General features: G+C 36.1%; 1 protein-coding gene across 1 annotated transcript in view; it reads right to left on the bottom strand.

Moving 5' to 3' along the window:
• VPS13A (vacuolar protein sorting 13 homolog A) overlaps positions 1-24,110 on the bottom strand; it is a 240,974-nt gene that overhangs the window by 149,406 nt on the left and 67,458 nt on the right. Inside the window, 4 exon segments of the mRNA XM_002925447.4 lie at positions 5,899-6,037; positions 17,671-17,788; positions 20,299-20,431; positions 22,197-22,333. Coding sequence (XP_002925493.1) covers positions 5,899-6,037; positions 17,671-17,788; positions 20,299-20,431; positions 22,197-22,333 — 527 coding nt within the window.

Raw genomic sequence — 24,110 nt, 5'->3', positions numbered from 1 at the left:
CAGTCAAAACTAGAGGCTCTGACGGCCAGGGTCACCGAGGCAGAGGAACGCGTTAGCGAATTGGAGGATGGGTTAGTAGAAGAAAAAACGAAAATAGAAGCTGGTCTTAAAAAAATCCACGCCCACGAATGTAGATTACGGGAGATTACTGACTCTATGAAACGATCCAATGTCAGAATCATCGGCATCCCTGAAGGGGTGGAGAAAAACAGAGGTCTAGAAGAGATATTTGAACAAATTGTAGCTGAAAACTTCCCTAATCTAGCAAGGGAAACAAGCATTCGTGTCCAAGAGGCAGAGAGGACCCCATCCAAGCTCAACCAGGACAAACCTACGCCACGGCATGTCATAGTGCAATTCGCAAATATTAGATCCAAGGATACAGTATTGAAAGCGGCCAGGGCAAAGAAATTTCTCACGTACCAAGGCAAAGGTATCAGGATTACGTCAGACCTGTCTACAGAGACCTGGAATGAGAGAAAGGCTTGGGGGGGCATTTTTAAAGCTCTTTCAGAGAAAAACATGCAGCCAAGGATCCTTTATCCAGCAAAGCTGTCATTCAGAATTGATGGAGAAATAAAGACGTTCCAAAATCGCCAATCATTAACCAATTTCGTAACCACGAAACCAGCCCTACAGGAGATATTAAGGGGGGCTCTATAAAGGTAAAAAGGCCCCAAGAGTGATACAGAGCAGCAAGTCACAACCGATACAAAGACTTTAAAGAGAAATGGCATCATTAAAATCATATCTGTCAATAATCTCTATCAATCTAAATGGCTTAAACTCTCCCATAAAACGCCACAGGGTTGCAGATTGGATAAAAAGACATGACCCATCCATTTGCTGTCTACAAGAGACTCATTTTGAACCCAAAGATGCATTCAGACTTAGAGTAAGGGGATGGAGTACCATCTTCCACGCAAATGGACCTCAAAAGAAAGCTGGAGTAGCAATTCTCATATCAGATAGACTGGATTTTAAACTAGAGGCCATAGAGAGAGATACAGAAGGGCACTATATTATTCTTAAAGGAAGTATTCAACAAGTGGATATGACAATTATTAATATATATGCCCCCAACAGGGGAGCAGCAAGATACACAAGCCAACTCTTAACCAAAATAAAGAGACATATAGATAAGAACACAGTAATAGTAGGGGACCTCAACACCCCACTATCAGAAATAGACAGAACACCCTGGCAAAAACTAAGCAAAGAATCAAAGGCTTTGAATGCCATACTCGACGAGTTGGACCTCATAGATATATATAGAACACTACACCCCAGAACCAAAGAATACTCATTCTATTCAAATGCCCATGGAACATTCTCAAGAATAGATCATGCTCTGGGACACAAAACAGGTCTCAGCCAATACCAAAAGATTGAAATTATCCCCTGCATATTCTCAGACCACAACGCTCTGAAATTGGAACTCAACCACAAGGAAAAACCTGGAAGAAACTCAAACACTTGGAGGCTAAGAACCATCCTGCTCAAGAATGACTCGATAAACCAGGAAATCAAAAAACAAATTAAACAATTTATGGAGACCAACGAGAATGAATACACAACGGTCCAAAACCTATGGGATACTGCAAAGGCAGTCCTAAGGGGGAAATACATAGCCATCCAAGCCTCACTCAAAAGAATAGAAAAATCTAAAATGCAGTTTCTATATTCTCACCTCAAGAAACTGGAACAGCAACAGAGGGACAGGCCTAACCCACTGACAAGGAAGGAGTTGACCAAGATTAGAGCAGAAATCAATGAATTAGAGACCAGAACCACAGTAGAGCAGATCAACAGGACTAGAAGCTGGTTCTTTGAGAGAATCCATAAAATTGATAGACCACTGGCAAAACTTGTCCAAAAACAAAGAGAAAGGACTGAGATTATTAAAATTATGACTGAAAAGGGAGAGGTCACGACCAGCACCATTGAAATTGCAAGGATTATTAGAAACTTTTATCAACAGCTATATGCCAAAAAACTAAACAATCTGGAAGAGATGGAGGCCTTCCTGGAAACCTATAAACTACCAAGACTGAAACAGGAAGAAATAGATTTCTTAAATAGGCCAATTAACTATGAAGAAATTGAGTCAGTGATAAACAACCTTCCAAATAATAAAACTCCAGGCCCAGACGGTTTTCCTGGGGAATTCTACCAAACATTCAAAGAAGAAATAATACCTATTCTCCTAAAGCTATTTCAAAAAATAGAAACAGAAGGAAAGCTACCAAACTCATTCTATGAGGCTAATATTACCTTGATCCCCAAACCAGGCAAAGACCCCCTCAAAAAGGAGAATTACAGACCGATTTCTCTAATGAATATGGATGCCAAAATCCTCAACAAGATCCTTGCTAATAGAATCCAACAGTACATTAAAAGGATTATCCATCATGACCAAGTGGGATTCATACCTGGGATGCAAGCATGGTTCAACACTCGCAAATCAATCAATGTGATACATCATATCAACAAGAAAAGACTCAAGAACCATATGATCCTCTCAATTGATGCAGAAAAAGCATTTGACAAAATACAGCATCCTTTCCTGATTAAAACCCTTCAGAGTGTAGGAATAGAGGGTACATTTCTCAATCTCATAAAAGCCATCTATGAAAAGCCTACTGCAAGCATTATTCTCAATGGGGAAAAGCTGGAAGCCTTTCCCTTAAGATCAGGAACACGACAAGGATGCCCACTCTCGCCACTATTATTCAACATAGTACTAGAAGTCCTTGCAACAGCAATCAGAAGACAAAAAGGGATCAAAGGTATCCAAATCGGCAAAGAAGAAGTCAAACTGTCTCTCTTTGCAGATGACATGATACTCTATATGGAAAACCCAAAGGAATCCACTCCCAAACTATTAGAAGTTATAGAACAATTCAGTAAGGTGGCAGGATACAAAATCAATGCCCAGAAATCAGTTGCATTTCTATACACGAATAACGAGACTGAAGAAAGAGAAATTAGGGAATCCATCCCATTTACAATAACACCAAAAACCATGCGTTACCTTGGAATTAACTTAACCAGAGACGTAAAGGACCTATATGCTAGAAACTATAGATCACTTTTGAAAGATATTGAGGAAGACATAAAAAGATGGAAAAATATTCCATGCTCATGGATTGGAAGAATTAACATAGTTAAAATGTCCATACTACCCAGAGCAATCTACACTTTCAATGCTATCCCGATCAAAATACCGAGGACATTTTTCAAAGAACTGGAACAAATAGTCCTTAAATTTGTATGGAACCAGAAAAGGCCCCGAATCTCCAAGGAACTGTTGAAAAGGAAAAACAAAGCTGGGGGCATCACAATGCCGGATTTCGAGCTGTACTACAAAGCTGTGATCACAAAGACAGCATGGTACTGGCACAAAAACAGACACATCGACCAATGGAACAGAATAGAGAACCCAGAAATGGACCCTCGGCTCTTTGGGCAACTAATCTTTGATAAAGCAGGAAAAAACATCCGGTGGAAAAAAGACAGTCTCTTCAATAAATGGTGCTGGGAAAATTGGACAGCTACATGCAAAAGAATGAAACTTGACCACTCTCTCACACCATACACAAAAATAAACTCCAAATGGATGAAAGACCTCAATGTGAGACAGGAATCCATCAAAATTCTAGAGGAGAACATAGGCAACAACTTCTATGACATCGGCCAGAGCAACCTTTTTCACGACACATCTCCAAAGGCAAGAGAAATAAAAGATAAAATGAACTTATGGGACTTTATCAGGATAAAGAGCTTCTGCACAGCCAAGGAAACAGTCAAAAAAACTAAGAGACAGCCCACGGAATGGGAGAATATATTTGCAAAGGACACCACAGATAAAGGACTGGTATCCAAGATCTACAAAGAACTTCTCAAACTCAATACACGAGAAACAAATAAACAAATCATAAAATGGGCAGAAGATATGAACAGACACTTTTCCAATGAAGACATACAAATGGCTAACAGACACATGAAAAAATGTTCAAAATCATTAGCCATCAGGGAAATTCAAATCAAAACCACACTGAGATACCACCTTACGCCAGTTAGAATGGCAAAGATAGACAAGGCAAGAAACAACAATTGTTGGAGAGGATGTGGAGAAAGGGGATCCCTCCTACATTGTTGGTGGGAATGCAAGTTGGTACAGCCACTCTGGAAAACAGTGTGGAGGTCCCTTAAAAAGTTAAAAATTGAACTACCCTATGACCCAGCCATTGCACTACTGGGTGTTTACCCCAAAGATACAGACGTAGTAAAGAGAAGGGCCATATGCACCCCAATGTTCATAGCTGCATTGTCCACAATAGCCAAATCATGGAAGGAGCCGAGATGCCCTTCAACAGATGACTGGATTAAGAAGCTGTGGTCCATATATACAATGGAATATTACTCAGCTATCAGAAAGAACGAATTCTCAACATTTGCTGCAACATGGACGGCACTGGAGGAGATAATGCTAAGTGAAATAAGTCAAGCAGAGAAAGACAATTATCATATGATTTCTCTCATCTATGGAACATAAGAACTAGGATGATCGGTAGGGGAAGAAAGGGATAAAGAAAGGGGGGGTAATCAGAAGGGGGAATGAAACATGAGAGACTATGGACTATGAGAAACAAACTGAAGACTTCAGAGGGGAGGGGGTGGGGGAATGGGATAGACTGGTGATGGGTAGTAAGGAGGGCACGTATTGCATGGTGCACTGGGTGTTATACGCAACTAATGAAGCATCAAACTTTACATCAGAATCAGGGGATGTACTGTATGGTGATTAACATAATATAATAAAATAAAATTAATTATAAAAAAAAAAATAAAAAAAATAAAAAAGAAAATTTGGCAAAGTTCATGAAAGTATAAAATTCACTGAGCAATTCCACTTGTATGAATTTATCCAATGGATAAAAATATACCCCAAATATAAGTACAAGGAAGCTGAAAGCAGTAGGTTATAACTGTGAGCACTCATATCAATATCAATGTCCATCAATAGGGGATTACATTAGGCAAATGATGGTACACTTGCACAATTCAATACTATATTGCTCTATAAAAGTAAAACATAGATCTGTATGTGCTAATATGAAGCTATCTCTAAGGTATATAAAATATGATAACTGTGCAAAGAATACAGATTCAGAAGAGTAAGTATAATTATACAATTTACGTAAATTTTGAGAACATAAGAGTACATACGTATATATACACACATGAGCATGCCATAGTATATGCCATAAACATTTTGGAAAACAAGAGAAGTGGTAATTGACAGTGTTACCACTGAGAAGAGTGACTGCAAGCCAGACAAGTGAAGATAGGCAGACTTATACAACTTTCTTTACTATTTGCACCTTTTACTCTGTCAACATTTTCTCTTTTACAATGTAAAAAAAAAACAAAACAAAACAAAATTTTTTTTAGAGAGTGAGAGTGACATGGGTGGGGGGGGCGGCAGCAGGGAGAGAGAGAGAATTTTAAACAGGCTAAACAGGCTCCACGCCCAGCACAAAGTACAAAGCAGGGCTCAATCTCACAGCCCTGAAATCAATGACCTGAGCTGAAATCAAGAGTTGGACACTTAACCAACAGAGACACCCAGGTGCCCCAACTTTTTTTTTTTTTTTTTTTTTTAAAGCAGGCTCCATGTCCAGCATGGAGCCCATTGTGGGACTTGAATTCACAACCCTGCAATCAAGACCTGAGCTGAGACGGAGTCAGATGCTTAACAGGTGAAGCCACCCAGACACACCTAAAATGTAATTTTTAAAGGTCTCTTGAAAATGAATTGTTTTGCCCAAAATTTTGGGTAAAGTTGTCAAGTTTCTTTAATTTGTACTTTTACCAATTTTGCAAAAATATTACCTGAAATGGTTTGACAGGCGCATATGTTTCAGTTGCAGGTGTGGGTTTAGGAATGCTTTCAATCAATTCCAAAATTCCTTGCAGTTTTTTATCTGATATTCGTAAAGAAATCAGTGGTAACTTTCCAAAAATCTTGAATCTGTTTCAAAAAACAGGAATCATTATAAAGCAGACATCATTCTGATTTAAGTGTACTAATTAAAAACACAAATGTTCCCCTTAATATATCCAAAAATAATAAAATGCAATTTTAAGCTCTAAAAATTATCCACACAGTCCATAAGACATTCCACAATCTCCACTCAAATTTCTATTTGGCCTTACTAACCCACCTCATTAGGTGAACTAACCTCATTATTTTTCAGATTTTTTTTTTTAAGATTTTATTTATTTGTTTTTGAGAGAGCAAGAGAGAGCAAGCGAGCATGAGCAGGGGGAGGGGTAGAGGGAAAAGCAGACTCAATGCTGAGCAGGGAGCCTGACACACACTTGATCCCAGGACCCTGGAATCATGACTTGAACTGAAGGTAGACGCTTAGCCGACTGAGCCACCCAGGCGCCCCAGAAATTTATTTTCTAATGTTATTATAATTATCCCTTTACTATTTGCCAAAGACACCTGAAAATTAATAATTACTGTTTATTACATGATACACATTAAGGAAAGCACTGATATGTATTATCATAAGTTCTCACAACCTATAAAGTAGACAACCAATTTCTGCTCTGTTTTTTATAAGTTCCCATATGTACACGGTTCCTAACAGGAAACTAATGCTTAGCAAGTTCAAATAACTTCTCTAAGAGATAATACACCTAAAAGTCAGATCTGACAGAAGAAAAGCTACATGATCATATAAACTTTACATATTTTGCATGACAAAATCAACACCTATTCATGATAAAAACTCTCCGTGAACTAGAATAAAGGAGAGCTTCCTCAACTTGATAAAGAGTATCATCAAGAAACCTACAGCTATCATCATATTTAATGGTAAGAAACTCAGTTTTCCCACTCAGGTACAAAGCAAAGAGGTTGCTCTGATCACTCCTTTTCAACACTGTAGTGGAAGTCCCTGCCAATGCATTAGGACAAGAAAAGGAAATAGAAGGTATACAAAAAAAAGACTCCAAGAACTAATAACCCCTTATACTAAGGTGCATAATACAAGGTTGGTATGCAACAGTAATTGCTTTTCTACATACAAACAATGGACAAATAGAATTTAAAAATTAAAAATAACACCATTTATATTAGCGCCCAAAAAATGTTAATACTTGGGTATAAATCTCACAAAACATATACAAGATCTATATAGAGGAAACTGCCAAACTCTGATGAATGAAATCAAAGAAAAAATGAATATAAATGAAGAGATACTCCATATTTATTTGTGGATAACAAAATTCAATATTCTCAAGATGTCAGTGTTTCCTAGAATGATCCACAGATTCAATGCAATTAAAGTCAAAATCCCAGCCAACTACTTAATGAATACTGACAAAATGACTCTAAAGTTTAAATGGAGAGGTAAAAGATCCAGAATAGCCAACATAATATTGAAGAACAAGGTTGGAGATAATATTGAAGGAGAAGAACAAGGTTGGAGGCTTGACACTACTATTATAGCTACAGTAAGCATGATACTGGTATTGGCAATCAAACAGACAAGTAGATCAATGGTCAGAATAGAGCCCAGGAGCAGACTTCCATAAATACAGCCTACTGGTCTTTGACAAAGGAGAAAGGCAATACAATGAAGCAAAGATATACTCTTCAAAAAATTGAACAGACTAATCTAGAAAAATGTTGTTAAGGCTAATGTTCAAGAGATTACTATCTATGTTTTCTTTTAGGATTTTTATGGTTTTAGGTCTCATACTTCGGTCTTTAATTTGTTTTGACTTCATTTTTGTGTATGCTGTAAGAAAGTGGTCCAATTTCCATTCTTTTGCATGTAGCTGTCCAGTTTTCTTAGCACCATTTTTTGAAAAGACTGCCGCCTTCTCATTGTATATTCTTGTCTCCTTTGTTACAATTGACCATATAGGTATGGGTTTATCTCTGGGCACTCTATTTGTCCCACTGATCAATGTATCTATTTTTGTGCATCATACTGTTTTATTATAGCTTTGAATTATATCTTGAAATCTGAGATTGTGGTATCTCCAGCTTTAATTTTTTTTCAAGACTGCTTTGACTATTCAGGGTCTTTTGTGGTTCAATACAGATTTTAGGATTATTTGTTCCAGTTCAGTGAACAATGTTGTTGATATTTATCAAAATATTGTATTTAATCTATAGATTGCTTTGAGTTGTATGGACATTTAATGATATCAATTCTTCCAAAAATGAGCATATATATCCCTTGTGCTTTAATTATTCATCCCTCCCCTACCACCTTCAAGCCCTGGCAAGCACTGATCTTTAAACTGTGCCCACAGTTTTGTATTTTCCAGAAGTCATCTAGTTGAAATCACACAATATGTAGCCTTTTCAGATTGGCATCTTTCACTTAGTAATACACATTTAACGTTTCTCCACATCTTTTTATGACTTGACAGCTCATTTCCTTTTAGCAGTGAATAGTATTTCATAGTTTGATATGCTATAGTTTATCAATCACCTATTGACTGACATTTTGGTTGCTTACAAGTCTGGGCTATAAAACTGAAATATAAAATTTATGTGTATAAGCTTTATATAAAAGTGTGAATAAAACTGCTATAAACAACTGTACGCAGGTTTTGTGTGGATCTAAGTTTCAACTCCTTGAGACCTAAAACCATAAAAATCCTAAAGGAAAACAGACAGTAATCTCTTGTACATCAGCCTTAGCAACATTTTTCAAAGTATCTCTCCTCAGGCACATGAAACAAAAGCAAAAATACACCACTGAGACTACATCAAAATAAAAAGCTTTTGTACAGCAAAGGAAACCATCAACAAAATGAAAAGGCAACCTACTGAATGGGAGAAGATACTTGCAAATAATATATCTGATAAAGGGTTAATATCCAAAGTATATAAGAATTTTTACAACTTGACACCAAAAAAACCAAACAATCCAATTAAAAAATGGGCAGAGGACCTGAATAGACGTTTTTCCAATGAAGACATACAGATGGCTAACAGACACTTGAATACATGCTCAATATCATTCATCATCAGGGAAATGCAAATCAAAACCACGATATATCACCTGACACATGTCAGAATGACTAGAATCAAAAAGACAAGTAACAACTATTGCCGAGAATATCAAGTAAGAGGAATCCTCATGTACCATTGGCAGGAATGTAAATTTGTGCAGCCATTGCAGAAAACAGTATGGAGGCTCCTCAAAAAATTAAAAACAAACACTCTATGATACAGTAATTCCACCGGTGGTTATCAACCCAAAGAAAATGAGAACAGTAATTTGAAGAAATACATGCATACTTATGTTTGTAGTATTATTTATAATAGCCAGCAGATGGACACACTAATGAAGTGTCCATCAACAGATAAATGGCTAAAAAATTGTGGTACATATATACAATGGAATATTACTCCACCATAAAAAAAATGAAATCTTGTCATTTGTGATATGGAAAGACTAGAAGGTATAATGCTAAGTGAAATAAATACCATATGATTTCACTTCTACATAGAATCCAAAAAACAAAAACAAAGAGACACACAAATACAAAAAACAAAGTGATGGTTACCAGTGGGCTCGGGGAGTGGGTTAGGCAAAATGGGTGAAGGGCAGTGGGAGGTAACAAGCTTCCAGTCATGGGGGTAAAAAGGTACAGCACAGAGAATACAGTCAAATGATAATGTAATAGCCTTGTATTGTGATAGAAAATGGCTACACTTGTGGTGAGCACAGCACAACATAGAGAGGTGTCAAATCACTGTGTACACCTGAAACTAATATAACCTTACGTGTCAACTATACGTCAACTTTTTCCTGTGACCCTAAAACTGTTCTAAATAGTCTTTTTTTTAAAAGATTTTATTTATTTGAGAGAGAGAGAGCACGAACACAAGCAGGGGGAATGGCAGGCAGAGGGAGAGGGAGAAGCAGGCTCCCCACTGAGCAGGAAGCCCAACATGGGGCTGGATCCCAGGGTCCAGGGCCGAAGGCAGATGCTTCAAAGACTGAGCCACCCAGGCACCCCTCTAAATAGTCTTCAAAAAAAGAGTGTAAAAGAAACTGAGATCAAAATGCAAGTACATTTTTACTCACCATTTTTATCCCTATATTTTTCCTAAAATTTAACTTTTTCAACTCCCACACATGACTAAAGTTATCAGTCTAAAAATATATCTGCATTTCTTGAGAAAATTACAACCTTCTTTTACCTCCAATAGACTAAATATATGTAATTAGTTCCATGTATCCTAGTTTAACTTAGGTACATGTTATGAATCTATCTCAATGTATCTAAACTTTTCAATTTTTTTTATATATATCAATTGTACAACCTGAAAATGGGGGCATCAAATTACTACATTCCAAATAGAAGACTTCCTTTAATTTGCCTTAAAAGTTTTAAGCTCAAATTTCAAAGGATGCTGCCTGACATCCTTGGACAGTTCCAGAGTTTTACATAAGATATATTCACTTTATACTGTTCCAGCTCACTAAATTGAAATCAAATGCTTCTCAGATTTGATCTTTCTAAATCATTTAGTTTCTGCCTTTTATTATAATTAGCTGTATATCTCTGATCCTAACCCATAGCAATTTTAGTATCATTAGAATACTAGTTCAAATGGCTTTCCCGGTATCTTTTCCCCTTTACTGGTCATGTCTGACTATAATGCGCTGGCTCAGAGACTGGCAAAATATGGTCATTGACTAATTCAGCCTGTTACTTATTTTGATAAATTAAGTATTATTGGAACACACCCATACCCGCTCAATATGTATTGTTTATGGCTGGGTTCATCCTAAAACACATAGTTATGACTAACAATACGGAATTCAAGCCTAAAATGTTTACTATCTGGCCCTTTACAGAAAAAATCTGCAACTACTACATTGGATTGACCTCTCATGATCTTCCCCTATCTATCTATCTATCTATCTATCTATCTATCTATCTATCTATCTATCTATATCTATCTATCTATTTTCATCAGTTATTTCATTTGTTTCTACATTATACATATCCCCTGCATTACAGGACATAAATTCTTCCTAATTGTACACTGAGAGAGCAATCCAAAGCAAGGTCCTTCAGAATAGTATCAACTTCTTTTTTCTGGTACCCCCTGACTTTCTAGATTCTAGCATACACAGAAATAAGCTAAAGGAATCAATTCATACTCATATTTACAACAGGAAATCACATACACCTTTGCTCTTTACCACATACTGACAAACTTTACAAGAAATATTTAACAACAGTAAATTGGCAGTGTGACATCTGGGTAAGAACTCAAGAGCCTAAGCCGCATATCTAAAATCAAACTACACCTAGTGCTGGATTATGAAAAAACAGCAGAATGTGTAGAATGGCTTTCTTTCCTTCTTTCTCAAGCCAAATTTCTGACATTCCTCTGCCTTAAGACTCTCAGAGTGCAGTTTGATCTCCCAGAAGTAGTAGTCTAGGAGAACAAGATTTAGTACACCACGCTACATTTGCTAGTGGACAGAGTCACTATACTTTAAAAAGCAACAGAGAAGGGTGTAGGTCTCTCATTCATGTGACAAGAGCAGTTAAGTAATAGCCACATCTTACAGCATATGGGAAAAGGCCAGACTATTTACTGCTTACCTCTATCCTTCTCCCTATACTTCAGACCCAGCCTTGAGCATGACTTTATGAGCATTCTTTTGTACCAATCCTCTGGGGCTGTTCAGGAAGTGTTAAATGGGTCTTTGGTTAAATTATAAAATAAATGTCTGGCTGAGATTTCAATGTTTGCAAGGGGGAGAAAAAGTACTGGCAGAAAGAAATGAAAGGGTTAGCTACAGTCTAAAACTATTTAGGACCACATCATCTTAACAGTTCAATCAAGTTCAACAGACTTCTCTACTTAGAATCCTCGGCTCAGAGTTTCAGCTAACAATAAATTATAAGGATCTCAGTTTACTGAGATTTATCTTTAGATAAAGGTATTTACATGAAAAGTGTAATTCAAGTATTACTAATTACAGTTTTTGATTATGACTCTACTTTTTATTTTCTATGGAATTTAAAAGACAAATGCATAAAATTATAAATCTATGTTAAATGGGTACAGAATCCTTAAGATGTAATGTGTGACAATAGTAACATAAAATGAAGGGAAGTGGAGCAGTAAAGAAGTAGATTTTTTGTATGCAATTCAAGTTAAGTTGGTATCAATTTCAAATAAATTGCTACAACTTTACAATGCTACATGTAATCTCCATAATAACCAATAATAAAATATCTACAGAATATGCATACAAGGAAAATAGAACGGTCAAAGCATGTCAAAACAAAAAAATCAACTAAATGCAAATGAAGGCAGTGAAAGAGAAAAAAAAGGAACAAAAAAGCTGTAAAACATACAGACATAAATAACATAGGAGCAGAAAGGGAAGAAGAAAGGGGGGGTAAACAGAAGGGAGAATGAACCATGAGAGACTATGGAGTCTGGGAAACAAACTGAGGGCTTCAGAGGGGAGAGGGGTGGGGGAATGGGATAGGCTGGTGATGGGTATTAAGGAGGGCATGTATTGCGTGGTGCACTGGGTGTTATACCCAAGTAATGAATCATGGAACTTTACATCAAAAATCAGGGATGTACTATATGGTGACTAACATAATAAAAAAAATTATTAAAAAAAATAAATAACAAAAGGACAAAAGTCCTTCCATATCAATATTTACTTTAAATGTGAATGGTTTAAGCTTTCAAATCCAAGATATAAACCGACAGAATGCATGGAAAAAAATGAGATTCAACTATAGGCTGTCTGCCAGACACTCAGTTTAGATCTAAGGACACAAATAGTTTGAAAGTTAAAGACCAGAAAAAAATATCCCATGCAAATAACAAATATAAGAAATCAGGAATAGCTTTAATAAAAGCAGTTAGAAGAGATTATAAGTCAAAATCTGTTACTAGAGACAAAGGACAATATACAATGATAAAAAGGTAATTTCTCTAAGACATAAATTAAAACATACACACCAGACATCAGATAAAAAATATACGAATCAAACACTGATGGAATTGAGGAAAGAAACAGATCTACAGTCATCAGACTTCAATACCCCATTTCAATATCTGATGTAACAACCAGAAAAAAGCCCAACAATGGAGGACAAGAACAATGCTATTGACAAAAATGGACCAAAACGGCAGAATACACATTTTTCTTAAATGCACACAGAACATGCTCCAGGACAAACCATAAATAAGGCCACAAACAAGCATCAAATTTTTTAGAGGTCTGAAATCACTGAAAGCATCTTTTCCGATCACAATGGAATGAAACTAGAAATCAGAAGAAGGGAAATGTAAAATTCACAAATATGTGGAAATCAAACAACACACATATTAAACAATAAGTCAAAGAAGAAATCACAAGGAAAAGGAGAAATATCTCTATTTTCGTTTTTACTTGTCTCAAAATTTACAGAATATAGCAAAAGCCATACTGAGGGAAACGTATGGCTGTAAACACTTATGTTAAAAAAATATCTCAAATCGACAAACTAACTTTACAGCTTAAGAAACTAGAAAAAGAGCAAGCTAAACCAAAGGTCGGCAAAAGTAAAAGAGCAAAGAGAACCAAAACAGACAACTGAGAAATAAGAGAGAAGTTCAACAAAACTGATAAGTGGTTCTTCAAAAAGATCAACAGAGTTGAACTTTTAGGGAGACTGAGAAATAAAAAGAGAAAAGACAACTAAAAATCGGCAATGAAAACAGGGGCATTACTACCAATTCTACTGAAATAAGAATGATCGTAAGACAGCACTATGAACAATTTTACACCAACAAACTGGATAATCAAGATGAAGTGGACAAATTTCTAGGAACCTAAAAAACCCACCAAAACCCTAAACTGTGAAGAAACAGAAAACCTGGATAGATCTATAACTAGTAGGGAGATCAAATCAGTAATCAAAAATCTCCCAATAATGAAATGCCTATGATTAGCGGATTTCACTAGTGAATTCTAGCAAACACTTTAAAAGAATATAAATTCTTCCCAAAATCTTCCAAACACTGGAAGACAAAGGAACACTTCCTAGCTCATTTTAAGGCCATCATCACTCTGATACCAAAACCAGACAAAGACACTTCAAGAAAACTACAGACCAATATCCCTTATGACCACTGATGCAAAAAATCCTCAACAAAATTCTAGCAAACAAAACTCAACAGTACATTAAAAGGATTATACACCATGACCCAGAATTTATTCCTAGAATGCAAGAATGGTTCAACATATGAAGACAGATCATTATAATACACCACATTAAGAGAATGAAGGAAAAGAAATACACAATCATTTCCTCTGCTGAAAAAAAGTATTTGAAAAAATTCAACACACTTCCATGATAGAAACATCCAACAAATTAGCAATAGAAGAAAACCACATCAACATAAGAAAGGTCATATATGAAAAAACCTGCAGCTAACATACTCAGTGATGAAAGACCAAAAGCTTTTCCTCTATGCTCAGGATAAAGAATGACTGCTTAAATCACTTCTACCCAACAGAGCACTGGAAATTCCAGTGAAACTAATAAGGCAAGACAAAGTTAAAGGCATCCGAATTGGAAAGAAAGTAGTAAAACTGCCTTTGTTCAAAAATGAAGTGATCTTACATGTGGAAAATCCTAACAATTACATACACACACACACACACACACAATAAATGAATTCAACAAAGTTACAGAATATTAAAATCAACTCAGAAGAATCCATTTCTTTTTTTTATTATAAAAATATTTTTTTATTATGTTAGTCACCATACAGTACATCCCTGGTTTTCGATGTAAAGTTCGATGATTCATTAGCTGCATATAACACCCAGTGCACCATGCAATACGTGCCCTCCTTACTACCCAACCAGCCTATCCCATTCCCCCACTCCCCTCCCCTTTGAAGCCCTGAGTTTGTTTCTCAGAGTCCATAGTCTCTCATGCTTCATTCCTTCTGATTACCCCCCTTTCTTTATCCCTTTCTTCTCCTACCGATCTTCCTAGTTCTTATGTTCCATAGATGAGTGACACTACAGATAAAAGACTGGTATCCAAGATCTACAAAGAACTTCTCAAACTCAATACACAAGAAACAAATAAACAAATCATAAAATGGGCAGAAGATATGAATAGACACTTTTCCAATGAAGACATACAAATGGCTAACAGACACATGAAAAAATGTTCAAAATCATTAGCCATCAGGGAAATTCAAATCAAAACCACACTGAGATACCACCTTACGCCAGTTAGAATGGCAAAGATAGACAAGGCAAGAAACAACAATTGTTGGAGAGGATGTGGAGAAAGGGGATCCCTCCTACATTGTTGGTGGGAATGCAAGTTGGTACAGCCACTCTGGAAAACAGTGTGGAGGTCCCTTAAAAAGTTAAGAATCCATTTCTATACAGTAACAATAAATAATCCAAAAAGGATATTAAGAAAACATTCCATTTACAATAACATCAAAAAGAATAAACTTAACCAAGGAAGTAAAAGACATACATCGCAAACTACCAAAATGCTGCTGAAACAAATTATAGAAGACACAAAGAAAGGGAAGACTTCTCATGTTCACGGATTGGAAGACTTAATATTAAGATGTCACTACTCAAAGCATTTACAGATTCAATGCAATCCATATGAAAATCAAAGTATCTTTTATAAAAACAGAAAATCCACCATGTAATTCATATGGAATCTCAAAGGATCCCAAATAGCCAAAACAATCTAGAAAACAAGGTGATAACTCACACTCCTGATTTCAAAACTTACTACAAAGCTATAGTCATCAAAACTGTGTGGCTCTGGTATAAAGATAGAAATAGAGACCAAGGAAATAGAAAACCCAGAAATAAACCCTCACATATATGATCAAATGATTTTCAATAATGGTACCAAGACTGTTCAGTGGAGAAAGGATAGTCGTTTCAATAAATGGTGCTGGGGAAAGCAGATATCCACATACAAAAGAACAAAGCTGAGTCCATACCTTATGCCATATCCAAAAAAATAACTCCAGATCTATCAAAGATCTAAACATCAAAGCTGAAAGCATAAAACTCTTTGTACAAAAGATACAGAAGTTTTATGACATTGAATTTGAAAATAATTTCTTAGATATAACAAAAGCACAGTCAACAGATAAACCGTATTTAATATTTAAAACTTTTATGCATCAGAGAACACTTTTAAAAGAGTGATAAATAAGGCAATCCACAAAATGAGAGAAAATATTTGCAAATCATTTATCTGATAAGAATAATATATTTAAAAACAACAAAAAATCTCCTGCAACTTAACAAAATCCCAATTAAAGATGGGTAAAGGACTTGAATATTTCTCCAAAGAAATACATAAACTACCAGTAAGTACCTGAAAATTACCTAATCAGTAATCACTAGGAAAATGCAACTGAAAACTATAATTAGATACCACTTCATACATATCAGAGAGGACTATTTTTAAAAATAAGAAAATAAGAGCTGGTAAAGAGGTGGAGAAATTGGGGGGCGCCTGGGTGGCACAGCGGTTAAGCGTCTGCCTTCGGCTCAGGGCGTGATCCCGGCGTTATGGGATCGAGCCCCACATCAGGCTCCTCTGCTATGAGCCTGCTTCTTCCTCTCCCACTCCCCCTGCTTGTGTTCCCTCTCTCGCTGGCTGTCTCTCTCTCTGTCAAATAAATAAATAAAATCTTTAAAAAAAAAAAAAAAATTTAAAATAAAATTATCTTGGGGCGTCTGGGTGGCTCAGTCGTTAAGCGTCTGCCTCCAACTCAGGTCATGATCCCCAGGCCCTGGGATCGAGCCCCACGTTGGGCTCCCTGCTCTGCTGGGAGCCTGCTTCTTCCTCTCCCACTCCCCCTGCTTGTGTTCCCTCTCTCTCTGGCTGTCTCTCTGTCAAATAAATAAATAAAATCTTTAAAAAATAAAAAAATAAATTAAAATAAAAAAATAAAATTATCTTATGATCCAGCAATTCCACTTCTGGATATATAAACAAAAGAATTTAAAGCAAGGATGCGTACAAATACTTGTATATCAATTTTCACGGCGGCACTATTACAACAGCCAAATTTCACTGCAATAATCCAAATGTCCATTGAGAGATGAAGAGATAAAATGAGATCTCTGTAGATGCAATGGAATATTTCTCAGCCTTAAAAACAGATGAAATTTTGATATGTGCTACAACATGGATAAACCTTGAAGGCATTATGCTATGTACAATAACTCAGACACAGAAGGACAAATATTGCATGGTCACATTTATGTAAGTTACCCAGAGTAGCCAGATTTATAGAGAGATAACATAAACAATCATGACTCCCATGGGCTGGGGGAGTGGGGCATTATTATTTAACGAGTAGTATCAGTTTGGGAAGATGACAGTTGTGGAGATGGATGGTGATGGTTGTCACACAACAATGTGAATGTACTTCATGCCAATGAATTATAAAGTTTACGTTACATATATTTTTACCGTACACGTACAAACACACACACACACACACACACACACACAAAATCAATGAAATACAGTATTCCCTTAGAAAATCTACAATCACACGAAAGAGACAATACATACTTGGGCATCCTTATATCCATGAAAACCATGGCCTTGGAGAGCTCCACATTGAAGTGCATAGGTACCAAAATGTGCTGTGTAGATACGTTGAGTTTTCGTGCTTCTCTCCAATTATCGCCTAATTATGGAAAACAGTACATGTTTATCCAGCACACATATAATTTGAAAGACACATTAAACCTAAAACCACTATTAATACTTTGTAGTCATATACTGCCTGGTATGGAAAAATCTTCCTACATCTAGATAATCTTAATGCCACCTTCCTAGGTACACACAATGAGCAGGTAAATTCACTTCCCTTTCACTTCTTTTGCTGCTTCAAAGACTCTCTATTTCAATAGGAAAACGCTTATTAAAAAACAACACAGTTTAATCAAATCAACTGTGCATCCATTTATAGTCACCACACCCAGCAGATACTTTACCCAAAAACAACATGGCTCTAAGGCAATAATGAAAAAAGGCAGAGAAAAGCACAGTTTTTCTGTATTAATAAAAGCAACCAGTTATTCGAGATTTGTAACAGGCACTGTTCTAGGCAATGTTTAAATTTTCATTTAATTCTCACAATGATGTTTGATCATCTCATTTCAGAAAAGTGAAACTCAGAGGAATTTTTAATTTGCTTACGGTCAAAAGGCCAGCGTGTGGTACAAGTGAAATTGACATCCAGGTCTGCTAACATGAAATTTGTGTGATACAGTGCATCTTCATATAAATTAAAGCTCATCTGAGCCTAATAATCCTCAGTAAGAAAAAGTCCTCAATCAAGGAAGACCAAGCCAATGAAAGATCAGATGCAGAGAAAGGTAGTAAAGTGAACTCTATTACAATTTTAAAAATTCTAACAGTATCAGGAGTAATGAAGTATTTCCTTCTATTCTCAATGTATAGAGAAAAATATGTAAATGCATGTTTTCAGTATTTATCAAGAGAGCTTATGACAATTACCTAAAGCAACCACAATGTCAAAAATATGTTGCTCTAAAAAAGATTTAATTAAGAACAGTTAACACTTATAAAAACAATTCTAAGGAATTCCAATAATTTTCAGACAATAATGAAATACTTTAAGTTGTTCTTCACAAAGCATCTCAATATCTTAAATATTAAGTACACTTCATGGACTTCAAAAATTAATGACCAAAATGTCCAAACATACCACAATACTGTTATTTATTCCTTGAAAAAAAATTATGGGTTTTCTATAAATAATTTATATTTGCCAACCACTACACTTCTGGACTAATTCTACACCAACTAGAATATGATAAAAACAGAAATCAAGTTTATTATCCCAAAGTGAATATAAAGAAAATTAAAATGTTCCAGTACTATATAATTTAATACTTTTAATAACCATTACTTTGGGTTCTCAGTTTCTCTTTTTATTAGTTATCTCAGATAATTAAAATTTGACCATATACATACAGATCTCTAAAACATCCACCAATCCAACTCTGTTGAATTATCTAAATGTTTACTAACACTCCAGGGATTCAGAAACAGTATGACACAGTAAAAAGAGGGCTCCACTAGTCTCGGATCTCTCACTATGTACTTTTATAGTGGCTCCTGACGAGTTAATTTCTGGCTCTGTTGACTTCATCTAAAAACTAGATCTGCATCAGAGACTCCACCAAAAGTGAATGCGGTAAAAGCAAGCCTATGATACCCTCCTCAATCCTAACAACCTCCTCAGTCTTTGTGTGGCTGTTTATGGCCTGGACGGTGGGAGGCCCTAGGCTAGAATGCCTCTGGCTGTGAGCAGCCTCTTGTGATTATCCTGTATAAAACAAATATTTTAAATATGTGCCAATGTTTTCCAATGCTGTCCAAAGGATTTCTCAATCTCAGCACTATTGGTATTTGGGCCAGGTAAGTGTTGTGGGGTGGCTTTCCTCTACACTGTATGACGTTTAGTAGCATCCCTGACTTCCACTCACTAGATGCTAGTAATGCCCCTACTCAACTATGACAAAAATGTCTCCAGACATTGACAATGTCTCTTGAGCAGTGAAATCAAATACCTGAGATATTGCCCCTAGACACTATCCACCATTACCTCTAACTCAAAAATATAAAAGGTTAATTTTTTTAAAGATTTTACTTATTTGAGAGAGAGAGGGAGAGAATAGGGAGGAGGAGGGGCCAAAGGAGAAGCAGACCCCCCCCACCGAGCAAGAAGCCCAACACAGGGCTCAATCCCAGGATTGGGATCATGACCTGAGCTGAAGGCAGATGCTTAACTGACGGAGCCACCCAGGCGTCCCAAAAATATAATCGTTTTGGGGTGCCTGGGTGGTGCAGTCGTTAAGCGTCTGCCTTCGGCTCAGGGCATGATCCTGGCATTCTGGGATCGAGCCCCACATCGGGTTCCTCCGCTGGGAGCCTGCATCTTCCTCTCCCACTCCCCTTGCTTGTGTTCCCTCTCTCGCTGGCTGTCTCTGTCAAAGAAATAAATAAAATCTTTAAAAAAAAAAAATATATATATATATATATATACACATATATATATATATATAATCGTTTTAATATATTTGGAATAGAGGTCTTCAGAGAAACTGTCTAAAAACCTAATCATTCCAGCAAAATTAATCAATAAATAATGCATTATATACTTACCAACTGTGCTGTACAGCAGCTGTATGCTTGTAAGCTGAACATCAAAGGAATCATAAGCTCTATGCATGATCTCTTCAAGTCTGGCCCCACCTGGTTTCATATCTGGCAATTCCGAACGACTTTTACTTGTCACCTTAAAGTTAATTTTAACAGCTTAATGCAAAATGCTTCAAACTAAAAATAGAAATTTTGTATCTTTAAGACTGTAACACAAAAATTTAATAGAAGATAAACTCACAAACTGACATGTCAGGTTAATAGAAACATCTTTATCCATGACGTGTATAACAAGAAGACCACAGACAAAGTGAATTTTTACATAATAAGTTATATTTCTCAATTATGTAATTCAAAGAGGGAAACCAAGCCAGCCCTGGAGAACAACACATTTGAAATTTTTTATATCTGATAAGAAATCTTTTTATTAAAAACAAAATTAAGAGACAAATATAGCCTACAAAAATGTTTCTATATCATGATGACAGATATTTAGATAGTTTTATAAGAAGAAAAATCCAGAATTAAATATTAGGAGAGATGAATGCAGTCCCAACTCTGGCATTTAGACAACCTCATGCAAGTTGTATTTGTACCATCTCCTTCTTGGCGTACTATACATACTAGTTTTTTCACTTAAACATCCTGGAGATCAATCACTCCATCACAGTATACAAAGAGCTTATTCATTCATTCGTGTGTGTGTGTGTGTGTGTGTGTGTGTGTGTGTGTGTGTGTAGGCGCACGCAGGCGCGCGCACATGCACCTTAACATTTTCACCTCTATTTTATATAGCTCACATGCAGCAGATTGTCAAAACTGATTATCTCTGAAGGGTAATGAATTTTAGATAAAAAGTTAAACCTGCCTAAGGTCACAAAACTAGATAGATACCTTATTCCTGCTCCAGCTACCACACCACAGTGCCCTTGAAACAATTCTATAACTAAAGTCAAATATGAATAACTAACTGTATGAATATTATAAACATAAATCTAGCAAACGTCTATGTAATTACCAACTGAAGAGTAAACACAAAGAACAGAAGATAATATCAGTATCAAGAAAAGTACATATTTGTTAGGTAGCTAGAAAAGTTTTCCAATATTACCCATCCTTCTTGGGTCTTTAAATTCACATAGCTATTTAACATATATTTAATGATCTAGAGCAGGTGCTGTCCCACAGAACTTCCTATGAGGATGGCACTGTTCTCTATCCGGGCTGAAACAGCACCCCCAAGGCACTTATGCCCATTAAATTCTTCTATGTGGCTAATGTGACTAAAGAACTAATTCTTTATGTTATTTAATTTTAATCAGTGTAAACAACTACTTGTAGCCGGTGGGTACCATATAAAACAGTGCAGATCTAGAAACACAGAAAAAAATTCTCTACTCACAACTGAGGAAGAAAAATATACATAATTGGATGAAAAGGGAATGACTTAGGTAAATGTGAGAAGAATGTCTCTCAAGTTAGGATTATTTAATAGAAATATTAAAATGTCAATATCTACAGTTACATACACAAAAAATTTCAGAAAGATGAAGATTTCCAGAATCCCCTCCCATTTGATGTATTTTAATTAGTCAAGTAGTAAATTTATATTGAAAAGGAAATAATCTCTTCAAGCATTACTCTCAAATTCTATAAAAATAATTCCTAGGTTCACCCCTAACCTGCAGAGTTCAAAATGATCATTTTGGTATGAGAAATGTAGGAAAACTACCTAGTTAAATGAAACTTCGCATTATTTACTAAAAAAGAATTCAATTATCCTACAATCTACCATAAAGCTAATAATCAAGATAGCAAATCAAACTGTTTAAAAAATAAAATACATTTTAAACAGGGAAACACCTTAAGTATCATAATATAGGGCAAATATTAGTATATACCTTTAGATGACCAAGATCCAAAAGAAGTAGATTTGATGTAGGACTAAAAATTCCATCTTGTGGGATAATAACATATGAAGCCTTCAAATTGATTTTGAGATCAAGAACTTTCTGTGTTTCAATAATATACAGTAAACCTGCAGAAAATTTAAATCGAAAATGTGAAATAAGTATTAATTTTAAAAATACATTGAGCAAAATATTTTCAACATAATGTAATTTGTTAATCAATATGTGTTTACACTCCTAATTAAATATAACTGAGTACAAAATTGTAATGATTCCTCAAAGAAATGTTTCTGACCCACAAATTCAATTTGAGTAAAACCAAGGACATACATATTTAAGAAATTAAGTTCTATGAAACATTCAATAAGCTTAGAACTTAAGTACAGAATGGACTCCAAGCACAGTTGTTAATTTTTTCCCCCAAATTATCTGTATTCAAACACAGACAACCTGGTTTTACTCAAATTGTTTGCTGGATGAGTCAGGTAGGACAGTCCCAAGAAGCAGTCAGAAAGGACAAACTGGCATTTGAGATGCTCGGTACCACTATCAAGCATTTCTCTATCCTCATTTTCATCTCTACCTGGATGCCAGGAAATAGTGATCTGTCTAGTCTGTTTCTTAATGGAAGAGGGGGATCCTGAATGTTTGGTTTTGGATGTAAGTCTACTGTCTCTCCTCTACTTCCCACCGCACTTAGAACAAAATCCAAGTTGCTTAATGTGACTTTCAAAGTTTTGTTTTACCAACACTATACCTGCCTTTCTAATTTTTAAAATCATTCCACTCTCCCTCATTTACTACATCAGAACCAACCTAGCCTGCAGCTGCCAAAAATCACCCAATTATGTCCCAGGCTGGGACCCTCACGCTTTACCACTGCTTTGAAGGCTCTTCCTTACACTCTTCAGCTAGGTGGGTCCTACATGTTACTTTTTCAAAGAGCTATTCTCTTATGTCACTAAAACTATACTGTCTTACGTCACTAAAACTATATCTCATTTCCTTCATAGCATCTGGGCCTGTTATCAATTTATTTCCTCCATCCGCTCTATATTCACCCATGTGTCTGCCCTGTGAAAGTGGATCTGAGCCTTTCTGACACTTTTCTGTTGCAAATTAGTTCTGGAAGGAGATAGGAAACGCTGGTTAGACAGTGCAGGAAGAAAAGGTGTTGCTTCCTGGTGTCAGTGGGCTCACTCAGCAGTATTCTACAGTAGTGTGACCTTCCCCAAAACCAGGCTCATGCTGTCTGTGCACAAGTACCAACAGCATCCAACAGCCATCCTTTCCTGAAAAACCCCCTTCAGTCAGTTTCATAGCAGAATGCATTCAGTGAGACACTGGCCCATGAACAGCTTCCCCATCATAACAGAGGGTAAGTTCAGAGAGCAAGTTTCCAGCCCCTTTCCCCAACATGGCATGAAACTCAACCCTTGGAGAAGACAAGGATATCCTGCCAGGGAATGCAATGTCAGTGTGATGGCAGTGGCTACTTCTTACAGCTACTCTTCCTGTGTTCTTTAAAATTACTTTAAGTGAATTTAAAAATTTTTAAGTGGATAACACTGAGTTCTATGTCTGTCTTAAGATTATAAGATCCACCAAAGGGTAAAAACTACATCTGTTTTTATCACTGCTTGTGCTCTCCAAAACTTAGTACAGTATCCAATACAGATTTGGCTCGTGATAAATATTTGAGTGAATAAATGAGATCATTGAAAGAAAATGAATAACTATGATCCTACTAGAGCGCCTTATTTTTCAAATGAAGGGTTTTCATTAATGACATTTGTCAAAACAACCACATTTGACAAGGGTAACTAACTACATGTGTGTGTTCTAGAAGCTGATCACCCTACCTGACAAAGAGGAAAAGATCTGAAAACCTTCACTCCTAATAAA

The sequence above is a fragment of the Ailuropoda melanoleuca genome, chromosome 17, assembly GCF_002007445.2.
Source record: "Ailuropoda melanoleuca isolate Jingjing chromosome 17, ASM200744v2, whole genome shotgun sequence".
NCBI lineage: Eukaryota > Metazoa > Chordata > Mammalia > Carnivora > Ursidae > Ailuropoda > Ailuropoda melanoleuca.
This window is presented reverse-complemented; position numbering and strand designations above follow the sequence as displayed.